Here is a 12,636-nt window from a genome sequence, read left to right as displayed (position 1 = left end):
CAACATAGGTTTGCCTCTATAACCATTTCCCTCTTCCTTTCACAATCTTTAGCAGTATAGTTTGTGTCAACTTCAAAATAATCTTTACAAGCAGACAGTTTCCCTTCCCCAACTTTTCCTTCACCTTTCTGGCAACTGTTAACCCAAACAATTACCCAAAAGCCTTGGTGCCACTCTCTTGGCTGCAGGGAATGCATATACAAGTGTGTCTTAAGCCAGGTTGCGCTGTTATGGAGTTCACAAGAATACTTAGATTGCTTTTTGGCTCTGAGAAAGGTTGTTTTCACTCTTAGCATGGGGAGACTCTTGGCTTGGGCAATGCTTGCTCTTCTCTTCAATTGTAGATGCACTGTTTAACTGCTTAACTTCTTTCATGTGAAAGTATGCCTGCGTGAAAGTAAAGGATAGAGTTCAGTCTTCCTTTGGAAATCACAATTAGGCGCACACAGCCTCTTCTTGATGTAGTTTTCACAGTTTTTAACAATGGTCTTATCAATGTTGGGTATTCAGCAATGGCCTTTGCAACGTTCACTCTTAATGAGAGACACGTGACCACTTCTTGATATGGTTTTCGTCTTTAAGGGTTTAACAATGGGTTTTAGCAGCTTTTGCTCTTCACGCAAGTAGAAAGGAATTACCCAATACACGCAAGTACTACTTTTCCATTTTTTGCTTATTAAAGCTTCGACGAACAACCTCGGCTCGCTTCTGACTGTCCGCGTGTGAATAGGAAACTGGATACTGTTGCCGGCAATGGTCGCGCAAGGAATTAGAATGCCAGGTTTCACTGACTGGGTTCTGCAATCCTTTTTCTGCAGGTCGCACAACTTCCACGACTTCGGCCACAACTACTTCTGCTTTCACAGGGACCCACACCCTTCCTCGCTGAAGGTGTCTCCAGTCCGGCAACATACTTGAGGAGCCCCTCTTGCTCCTGAGACTGATGGCTTGACTACAGCTCCTCGCCTCTGTCTCCGACACATTCTCTATAAGGCAATCGGGCTCAGATGGGGAAAAAGCATCATTCATGCATGCCTTCCGCTGCGTAGCCTGTGCACTTCAGAGTTTGGGGCAACAGGACCCTATCGGAACAAGCAGGTGAAATCTGCTGTATCCACGTTCCGGCGTCCATCTGGTTCTCCCACTTCTGCTTGATTTGCCAGCTTCGTGCTTTCTTCGGTCTACTTCTACTGCTACAGCTCACACTCCAGTCACAGTTCCAGCTCCTTCTAATTGCCTGCGCCTGAGGGGGCATTTTATGCCTTCCAGGTTCCTTCAGGTGTGGGCTGTTAGGCTTAGTTGCCGGACCATTGCTACTGCATGCCTCATCAGCCCTCTTCCTCGTCCCAGTACTTGTGGCATGATGTGACTCTTAGTCCCCAATGACAAAGCTAGTTCTTTTAACTTCTGCTGTTTGGCAAACAGCCATCAAAGGTGTAGGATCATGGGGAAAGTTAGGCAGGGGGGTTTCCCAGTCTTACTGGTCTGTTCTCTCCACACCCCATACGATCCTCCCACAGTACACCCCCACGGTCGAGATAAGGAAGGGGAAGTCGGCCTTTCCCTGTCCACATGAGAAGGGTCCCAGACCAGGTTTCTGGGTGGAGTCATCAGTGATGCATCACAAAATACATCAGCAAGGGTTAGGTGGGCAGCAAACCACAATTAGTCTAGTGAGTTTGCAACTAATGCAGTGGTAACACAAGGTTGCCCCTTTGGCTCCTTTGTTCTTTTTCTCCATGATTTTAATCCCCATGCAGCAGCTCAGGACTTGATACCCCCTCTTCAAAATGGTGTGAACACAGACCACATGGTCCTGATAGACCTATCTCCAGTCGTCTACAGCGGAATTTGGAATATGCTTACAAATATCTTGCAGACCTTGATCTTCAATTGAATCTGTCTAAAACCAAAATACTACTGTTCGGCAAAGGGAAACCATCTTTCAAATTGTTTCTGAATAATAAACCCCAAGAGGTGGTGAATGAATACAAATATTTGGGCCTCTTGTTCTCCAAAAGCGGTGGTTGGAGTAATCATATAAAGGTGGTGTGTAAGCGAGCATTTATGGGCTTAAGGGGACTTCTCTGCTTTTATTATAATTTTGGCAGGAAACGCTTGGACACGTGCTGGCATGTCCTTGGATCTAAAATCAATACGGCTGTTCTTAATAGAGCGGAGATCTGGGGTGCAGCCCCCTGTGGGTGCCTAGATACAATGTTGAAATCTGGGTTGCAGAGGATTATAGGCTTGCCAACTAGAACTCGCGGGGATGCTCTGATAAATGAATTGGGTATAGTCAGTTTATCTTTACAAAGTCAGAGGAGGTTTTTAGAAAACATTTTTGGGAATGTGCAATTAAATTCCCCATTAAACTCTAATGTAACTGTTGCTCAGCGTGATTCCTTGGCCAACTCTAGTAAATGTACCATGAGTTGGTATAGTCCTGGAATTCGTTTAATGAATGTGTGGAACCTGAGGGATGTTGTGGCATTGGGCAACTTATCACGAAGTTAGCGTAGATTTCTACTCAGAGAGCTGTAGAATTAGAATGTAATGTTCTTTACGAGAGAAGTGCACATTTCATTGAAATATTACTCTCCATCACCCAGACAAGTGAGAGTTGTTCCTGTTGTACTTAAGATCAAGATCCCTGAAATCCGAAGACTTATTCCGTCGACCAGGCTAAATGTACTCCCTTTCAGATCAAGAACCCCATGGCTCACCCAGGAAAAGGTCTGCACATGTGGCTTGGGGCGAGAACGATAGCCATCTGTGAATGGAGAATAGCACAGGGGGCAAGGCGCTGGTCTTGGAATTAAAACCACTCAGAGCAACAGAGGTTCACATCCCGGATCCGTGCTTAGAAACCGAACTCGTGTACGGTATTAGGCACGTTATGAAAAAAAACAATTAAATAAAGATGATTTCTCACATTTTTTATTGGATTGTACATTTTTTTTTATATTAAGGAAGCAGTGGCTAAGGATTGCCCTTATTAAAAATCAATTATGGACACGAAGGGACGCTATATATTTTACCATGAATTGTGATGATGTGAAGTTTTTAATTGATATATCACGTTTTATTAAGAACATGTTAGAAGTGGTGAAGGCATATCCCTGAACGTTCATGCCAGAAAAAATAAAACTCGCTAGTGAAAAAAGGGCAAGAGATTTCTTGCAAGGATAACAAGGTTTAATAGCACAAAAGTAAGGATGCAAGCAAAGAACTCTGCTGCTCGAGAACGTTCAGGTTATAAGGCAGCACATCATCATCATCACATACAGTAAAAACCTGTGTGGCTGGTTTGTGAGACCCTATACATGGGCTTGCTCCACAGGGGATGCCAGGCTGCAATTCGCCCCAGCCCTGTCCCTCCGTCTTCCATCACATTGGGGTCAGCTGGGCTCATCTCTCCTGGGGCTGAAGGTCACGTTCCTCATAAGTTACTATTGCGAGACAATGCTACTCTATCATTATGGCGTGCACCTGGGAAACTCTGGGACTGGCACAGGATGACAATCACGGTCATGCTGACCCACACATTCTTTGCTCAGTTCTTATCGCACTCTCTGCACCCAAGGTTTCCACCCTCGCTTTGGACTCCAATTTATTTCTCCCTGTACCTCGTATTACAAAGTGTGTCATTATGAAATAATGTGAAATGGCTGTGCTCTTTCAGATCTTTTATGACCACTGGTTTTATGGTTGGTGGTCTGAGGTCACCTACAATCGCAGAATTCAGGGCTCTTGGACTGGGTCAGTTGTGGGTGTCATAAATCCTGGGGGTTGGAGGTCTGCCGGTGGCCGGGCTGTGATGAATGTGCGCAGCGAGGAGCCTGGTGCTGTCTCGCGGCCTTGCAGGGCTCATTCCTTTTCGGGATAACAAGTAATTGCAACAGTTAAGGAACAAAGGGACGTTTCTATGGGCATTAGCAGCACAGGTCCTTTTACCATCAGCGTATGGGCATGTTAAGGTTTCTTCATCAGGCCTGTGTTTACCACACGGCCATGCAGGACTGAATGTATCTACCATAACTACAAAATGGCGTCTCTTAATATGCGCTCACTATGTCTAAACATCTTTATTTCTGGCAATATTGTGTTTGTGCAGGGTTTCCTAGCACAGTCCTCTCCCCCCCTGGCACATCGCACGTCTATCTATGGGGCTATCATCACTCTAAAGCATCTAGGGGGGTGGGAAAGGTTAATTTCCTTCCCAACATTGGTTAATGGTGATAGGTGAAAGTACGCAATGTTTTCGGTAATTATGTTTTGAACGCTCATATTGATTTGATGTATTTTTCCATCTGCTGATTCAGATAGGGAAGTGGATTATTTTTTAAAAAAAGTTGTATTTTAGTGGATTTTATTTCTGAAATGAAATGCCCTTTTACCCCCCATCTAAATACACATGCATGTTTTTTTCTGGAATACAAAGTACTGCTGTTGAAAATGTTTCACTTGTCTAGAAGCACATTATGAAACTCGTCTTTAATTCCTGGAACACGTTTTTCGGTCTGATTTGCAATCAAATATTTTGCTTCGGTTTGCACAAAGTTCTGATTGTGATGTTCTTTTCTCCCCAGGTGTTAGACAAGTACAACCCTCCAGACCACTTTCTCCCCGAATCCTACACATGCTTCTTTCTGCTAAAGCTACCCAGGTACTCATGCAAGCAGGTGCTGGAGGAGAAACTGAAATACGCCATTCACTTCTGCAAATCCATAGACACGGATGACTATGCGCGCATAGCGTTGACCGGAGAGCCCACCGCTGATGACAGCAGTGAGGACTCGGACAACGAAGATGCGGATTCCTTTGCTTCGGACTCTACACAGGACTATTTAACTGGCCATTGAAGAAACCGAAAACTTCCAGCCATCATATTGTCAGAAGCTTCTGGAAAACTGCAGTATGCGGCCACGTGACTAGTGAACAGTTTAGAACTCTGAGTCGATTGAACAACAAAACTTACCAGTTCTCGTGTGGGATTACTGTTTATTACTTGATCTTGGAAGAAAGGTTTAGAATTGATAACTCCCCTGCTTCAGCAATATCTATGGACATTTCATTTAAGAGCTCAGAGGGCTGTTTTACCTCTTAACTGCTGCACTACTCTGATATATTTTGTGTTTACTGAAGGTGTTGTAAATGTCTATGGAAATGCTGCTAGTGCAGCACCGAAAACAGAACGGCAGAAATACCTTTTTTTTCTTGTGGGTGCAATATATTTCCCCCTTTAGTGTTGTGCACAGTGCATCTTCTTGGTTGTATATTGACAATACCATGCACAAAACTCAATAGTATTATAAATATTTGAACACGTTTTGCTAGCAGTTTGTTTATTTAAAGGAGTACCCTTTTGAAAATGAACTGATCAGTATTCCTCGAAGTACACCTGCAGCTGCTGAACAGGAAAGAGGGGCATCTGTTTGTTTAATCCTGCCTCGGTTGTGTATTTTAGTTTCTGCATTGTGAGTCTCAGACTGGTTCCTGTGAACATCATCACTTTGATCATGGGAAGTGTACATAGTAACTTTGTGCCATTGTAAATGCTAAAAACAATATAATTTCCCCCTGAATAAAACACCTGTTACAAGCTGTAAATAATTATTTTATGTAGCCCTATAAACTTATGTATATTAAAGTGTCTCCATCCTGCCAAAACTCTGAAATGGGCTGCTTGTTCTTCAGAAGTGTGCTGGAAGTTGTGTCTCTCAATTCAGAAAATATTTATTTAGGTGTATTTGTATGCTGATGAAACCTACAGAAATAAACCTGCTTTGCGCCACCTAGGGTGATATAACAGCTGGAGGTTGCAGGGATAATAATGATGATGGTGTGCCTCCACAAATGTAGTAGTGTGGAAAGCTAAACGCGGGTTGCCTGTGAACCCCTACCTGCGTTCTTGACAAAATAGGGTAAGGGCAGCTTGGCATAGACCGACAGAGAATGGGGAACCAAATACTGCATGGCAGGAGCTCGGGTCAGAATGCACATTCTGCACAAATCAAATTGAGTTTAAAATAAATACTGGCCTCCAGAAAGAACACATATCAGCAGAACATTTAGTGACCAATGCGGAAAAAATTGCACACGGGAACAGAGTAGACAGACTTGCATCGATTTGCACAGCAGGCATACTAAACGGTAAGTAATTGTTCACTTGTACTTTACAGTGCAATGTCTATTTTACAACTCAAAATGAACACTCAGAGGTTTTATATTTAACCAGCCTAGCTCGTACAATTTTGACCTTTTACTCGTTTCTTAACTGATTAACTGTGTTTACATGTAGGACTTCCAAAGCAAACTTATTTACATTATATCAGACAATGACAAAATGGTCAAACTGCTCATATGAAAACAGTTCCAAACCCCAAGTAAACTGCCAAATATCCTTAACAGTGCTCCACACAACAAACACAGGCATACAGAGAAATTCAATGACAAAGGGAGGGACCTCTAGAGGTTGTTAGAGGTACTGCACTTTAACTAGATCAGAGAAATTGCTCACGTAATTGCAGGCAATGGAAAAATGAGCACTCCAGGGTTAAGCAAAGCATAGACACATGTAAATGAAGAGGGGAAATGCAGCTTTAACAGATACAATCGCTTCACAATGGGAACTCATTGTTGCAGTGATCAACCTCAACTCCAACCCACACACTCAAGGATTGGGGCAAGACGGGGAAAACCAGACTAGGCCACAGACAGCCCAGATGATACTCACAAGCCTAGGTTATGGGAAGCTGTGAGCATCTCTCATATGGAGCAGGTTGTGCACATAAGTTGGGGACCACAGTACCTACATAGTTCCCAGCAGTGGCAGGATGAAAGCAGCAAGGCAGCACACAGAGGGCGTGGGGGTAGGGTACCCTGTGCCTGCCAAGGTGATAGGCCTCCAGTAGCAGCAGGACAGACTTCAGGCAAGTCTTAACAGCAGGAATACAAGTTGTCACACAGTCTCTGCAGGAGGTATCCAGGTTAATTCAATCCCAGGGGTTTGGGCTGAAATGAACAAGGGGGCAGACCAAGAGTTGATGTGGTGGTATCACTGCCTATAAAGGGATAGCAACAGCAATATATATATATATATATATATATATATATATATATATATATATATATATATATATATATATATATACAAATATATATATATATATATACACACACACAATACATTGCACATTAAGTGTTAACTGAATAATGCACATAAAACAATACTCCTAATATCAAAGTGAAAAATAAAATGTACAATTAATGAAATTACATGATGTTTTCTGTGTCCATAAAATTAAATCAATGCAGATTCCAAAGGTGTCTAATTTACATCCTAGAGTTAGGCACTCGTGGGCTGTCGTTTGCTTAGGGCGAAAGGTGGCCTGAAACCTTCTCGATTATAGTGATGGGCAGCGTGGAAAAGAACAATGTAACGTTTTTCAACTTTCAGAACTGTAAAATCTGGTAAACCGGTTCAGAGTGATCGGTTGATCAGCAAATCAAGAAAAGTTTAACTTTCAGCCGAAATCAGTTAACAATGCAGGTTCTCAGTCATTTCTGTCCTAGGGCCTGTCTTCACCTGGGGCAGGCCTTATCGATAAGTCACACGGTGAAAGTGGAAACTTCACGTTAGACTGTTTTGGAATCCATTTATGATGTCAAAGGATGACCTACTGTTTGCAAACATTTCCTGGTGGAACTCAGTTTGGGTGTCTGGATAGCAGTGGTAGAAGGGGAGAGGGAGAACTCCTAGAGGGAAAGTCCAGTGGGTGGGCACAGTGCGCTCTGTTATGAGTTAAATGAACCACAAAAAATGCAGGCGCGTGGGGCCCAAGATCCCAGATGGTGGGCTGGCACGATCAGGGGGAGGGGAAAGGGACACAATAATTGCCTGAACGGGTATGGTAGGAAATAATCCTTTACTTATATGGTTGCAGGGAAAACCAGGAGGAGGAGGGACTAGGTCACTAATTAGACAGGGAGGGGCTAGTCAGACTTAAGCTAGAGTAATCCTGTGTGCTAGGCGGAGAGGGAAGGAGTCTCTAGGGAGAGGAGGGAAGGGTTAGAGAGCAAAGGCTTTCCAGAAAAGGTGGGTCTTCAGTTCCTTCTGCATTCTGAGGTCATGAAGGAGATTTTTCCAAAGCAAGGGCCCGGCCACGCCAAAACAGATGTCCCCTTTCCACTTGCATCTGTGTGCAGGTATCAGAAGGAGGCTATTGTTCGCAGATGTCTGGTTTCTCTTCGGAACAAACTGGTCCAGTGGTCGTCTGATGGCCTGTTCCATTACTCCCCGTGACATGATAAGCCCAGAGGAGTTTTAACTCCATCCTAGGCTCCAGTGGGGGCCAACAAAGGCATTTTAGGTCTTGTTAATGGTGTCCTTTTTTAGACCGAAGACCATTCTTGCCGCCTATTTTGGACTATTTGCCATGTGTCTGAAGGAGGCACCCACATAGAATAGAGACAATTGAAGCAATCTAAGTTGGATAGACATTGACAGCTCCAGCATTGGGCTTGGGAAGGCTGAAGCCCTCCCACTTTGAGGCAGAAGTTGTTACTCTGATGTGATGGCCAGCCCGCTCCATTGGCAACCCCTGGGGGGTTCTGGCACCCTCTGAAGGGGGCAGGATTCCCACAGCGTGAACTACCATCTAAACCATTTAGGCATATCTGCATTTCTACTGAGGTACTGTGCATGTTACCTCCAGCGAATGGGCACAATAATAGACATAAGCACAGCCTGAAAGAAAGGTTCAGGCTGTGTTTATTTCTCGGTTACTGAAGTCAACAACAGAGTCCCCTGATAGGGCCACACTGCGAAAACTGTGGCTATTACACAGAGTAAAGAAAAATCCAAGGGAGAGAAAAGAAACTGGAAAGGGGATGGGAGGGATCTATATGATTGCTGCGCCACGTTTACTGCGACACCTGAAAATGTTGACTTTTTTTATTTCAACCCCCTTTTCACCCCATATATATATGCGAGGGAGAGACCCCCCCCTTCATCCATTATATAATATACCCACCCCCCTCATATGCAGGGTAAAAAGGGGGTTGACATCAAAAACAAAAAAATTGACATTTTCGGGGGTGGCAGTAAACACAGCACAGTAATTGTATAATCCCGATGGAAGGACGTGAAAGAGCAGAGTAGGATAAAAGTGAAGGGCGGAGGCACCGTATATGAATTGGTAGCACATACAGAGCTGAAGGGAGAAACAGAACCAAAAGGGTGAAACAACTGGGGCAGCCACATACATGTAAGGGGTGACAAAGGACCAGGGCAAGAGAGATCGAGACAGAGGAACAGGAGGAGTGGTCAAGGGATACAGAGAGCCAGACTTAGAAAGGAGTGAGAGGGTGGCACACAGAGAGACGGATGAAACTGAAAAGGTGAGAAATCAAGAATAATAAAGGAGGTATGAGCAAGAGGGAGCACAGGGCAAATGAATGTGAATGTGAGGGAGCAAGAGATGGAATGCGTAAAGGGGAGGGCAAAGCGAAGATGGAGGGGACGGGAAAGAGAGAGAGAGAGGCATATAGCAGGACCGATAGATCGAAAGGGGGAGAGAGAGAGAGAGACAGACATAGAGCTATGGAATTTGCCCATGTGGTATATAACTGGGTCATCCAGTCCAGGCTTTATTCTTTGCGTTCGGTGACTTTAGTCTTGCTGGGAAGGAAACACCAGCACTGGATGATTTGCCCATGGATGGCATGGGGCAACGTTGGTGCTCTGGAGAAGGGGAGTAAGAGAGAAAATACAAAATTGGAGGTGAAAATAGAGCAGACCAAAAGGAGGAGAAAGGGAGAGACCGAATAAGAGTGATTAGAAAAGCTCCCTCCCTTCCACCTCCAATGAAAAAATCTGAGACAATTGTTTTGATGAACCGGCTTCAACCCCTCTTCAATCCTCCTGCCGCAGAAGTGTACTATTCAATTCTCATGGTGTTGTCCTCCTTGGCATGCTTTTTCACCCTCCTTGCAAACCAAATGTCATCTTGATCTCAATAGGATACCCCTCAAAAGCATCCAAGTGTGGCCTCAACTTCAAGGCTAAATAGGAAATAGGTTTAGTAGTATGCATTAGAGTGGGTGAAGGTGGAATCTTGGCATGCTGCCCCGCACATGTAGCCCCTGGGTAAGGGGTTGCTCGACATACCACGTGCCTCCCGTTCCACATGCCTGCTAACCCCATGACCAGGGATAGGTGGGAGGGCTGTGAAAATGTTTCTTTGGGGACTGGGAGGGAGTTGGAATAAAAACGTTTGAAGACCACTGCCCTATGGTGAAACTGCTGAAGGCTTAACCGCTGGACTCAGATTGGCCCCACCTCCAAAGATTTGCCTCTTTGTTAAATGAAATAGCCTATGAATTGTGGTGAAAGATCCATCTAATCGGCAAAAGGAAGCTGAAATAGCTATTCGGCCGCCTGGGCTCAAAGGAAGGAGGGGTCAAGAGTACAATGGATTTAATGGGCGCAGTGGGTTTAATGCCCCACGCACTAAAACTGCCATTCAGCCCTCCAACCCCCCAAATTAAGTCTGGCTCCGCCCCTGTGAATAAAACTACTGCCTGGAGGATTTCACGTCTTTACTCTGGCGGTATTTACTGTGTAGGCCTTTCTCATTTAGCAAATGCCACAGAGCAGTCTCCCTTGATGCCAGCCCCCGACCTGCATCCTTGAAGGGCGATCGCTCCCTTAACCTACCATCCTCTGCCATTTTGTTCCTGAAGGGGTGATCCCCCTTTTATCCCCTACCTCCCCTGCCACTTTCTGCTTTCAGCACTGCCATGCCCCAGGTCCCCTCTTGAGGACCCCAACAAGCACATACATACATGCATGCACACACACACAGACACCATACGTATGGGGTAGAAAACGCTCTGTGCTGTTCATGGGAGTTGTGGTCAACGCTTGAGAACATCTTCTGGACAAAAGTTCTGGGCATAGCGAAAGGAACTTCGACGGCTTCAATCCGGTATGAACTATCGCTAATTTCTATCCATGCACGAGTATGCTGGAGTCTGCTATCCTTATACCGAAAAACAAAAGCTTGTGAACAAATTCCGTAATTCGCAATTTTTCACAATGCCGGCTCGTCAGCCTCAGGTGTTTTGGCAATGTGGCTGAACAGATGCGAAAGTCTAATGTCAGAGTATGACATCAAACCAGAGCTGCTTCAGGGAAACCCAGATGCAGCGAAATTAAAATTGTGGCGCCTGGACTTTGAGTCGACATGCTCCGCAAGAGGGGTTTCGAAGCTTCTGAGCGAAGTGCCACCGGAGGCTCGGGCTTTCAACAGTTTGCAAAAATATATTGAATTATTCCCACAGCCAAAAGCAAAGGAGGCTGTTTATGTGCTTTCGACTAAATATGTTTAAAACCAAGGAACACCTGAGAGCATGGACAACTAACGGGAATCTGAACCCTATGTGTCGATGCTGTGTTCAGGAACTTGAAACTCTAAAACATTTGATGCTATTTTGCACCAATCTACGAACAGAGAGAACCAGACTTCTGGGCACTTGGTGCGAGTGTCATTCATCCCTCAAAGCAGATGAGTGGTGGCAACATATGTTCAATGGAACGGACCTAAAACTGATACTGCCGCTGACAAAGTTTTTGGCGATAATCGAAAATCGTTTATTGGACTAAACGTTTAACACTCGAGACGTGTTATTTGAAACTTTTATTTATTTTTACTAGTGACTAACAACACGAAAACATAAAAAGATACTTAACAACAAAAAGCCGTGGGATAACGTGGCTGATTGTAAAGAGATGTAATAAGTGATAATGAATGGTTTTATTTTAAAGGTTTTGTATGTAGTCCAATACAATTAAATTTAAAAAAACACACACACACACACCGTGGCCTAGGATCTTAACTACACAGCAATTGTGGAACAGTAAAGCCCTGCACAGCAAGTGCTGTACAGTAAAGCTATGTCACAACCTAGAGTGTTACCACTTTGTGCCACAAATCTGGAAGGGAATAATTTGCTGATACCTGTTGTAAAGACCGGTAGGGGGTGTCTGGACTTCTGCTCTCTATATGGTAGAGGAGAGGCACAGAAGACCCCAGCCAAGATTCTCTATTACGGTAGCAATGGACGAGCAATCAAGGCCTAGCTTCTCAGGAGGTGATGCAGGCTGGTTCTTAAGTACAGTGTAGTCCCCAAGCCCCCACAAAGGAATGTCCACACACTGTATTGGTTAGAACACAGTCTTTATATAATCAATATTCAAGGTTATGTACACTTATAATAACTCACTTTGTACTTAGGAAAATCAACAATGGCAAATATATACAGTTCTAAAGTGGTACCACCCTTTGTATTAGATCTCATGAAAAGTGCATCAACAATACTGTAATCATGTCACACAGATCAATAGAGTGAAACCAGCAATAGAGAGAAGAGAGAGAATAAGGTGGTTGAACAATAGGCAGAATACTGGCCCCTACCACTAGACACAGTTCTGTGTGGGGATCCCCCCACCTGGGCAACCTGTAAAGTAAAGATATAGCACAAGCCCAGTCCATATATTGTTCTGCAAGTCTTATTCCCTCCGATAATGTTTTTACCCCCCCAATGTACCTGGTGGAGTTGAGTCCTTCG

At 44.4% G+C, this 12,636-nt stretch overlaps 1 protein-coding gene across 4 annotated transcripts in view; it reads left to right on the top strand.

Moving 5' to 3' along the window:
* HERC2 (HECT and RLD domain containing E3 ubiquitin protein ligase 2) overlaps positions 1-5,681 on the top strand; it is a 2,956,340-nt gene extending 2,950,659 nt beyond the window's left edge. For all 4 annotated transcript variants that reach the window (XM_069636605.1, XM_069636607.1, XM_069636603.1 and 1 more), the window contains one exon: positions 4,593-5,681. In XM_069636605.1, the coding sequence (XP_069492706.1) occupies positions 4,593-4,865 (273 nt within the window). In that variant the 3' untranslated portion in view covers positions 4,866-5,681. The remainder of the gene's footprint in view (positions 1-4,592) is intronic.
* The last annotated feature ends 6,955 nt before the right edge of the window (positions 5,682-12,636 follow it).

Source organism: Ambystoma mexicanum, chromosome 7p (assembly GCF_040938575.1).
Source record: "Ambystoma mexicanum isolate Mex_15411 chromosome 7p, UKY_AmexF1_1, whole genome shotgun sequence".
Lineage (NCBI taxonomy): Eukaryota > Metazoa > Chordata > Amphibia > Caudata > Ambystomatidae > Ambystoma > Ambystoma mexicanum.
The sequence above is the reverse complement of the archived record's forward strand: the minus strand, read 5'-3'. Positions and strand labels throughout refer to the sequence as shown.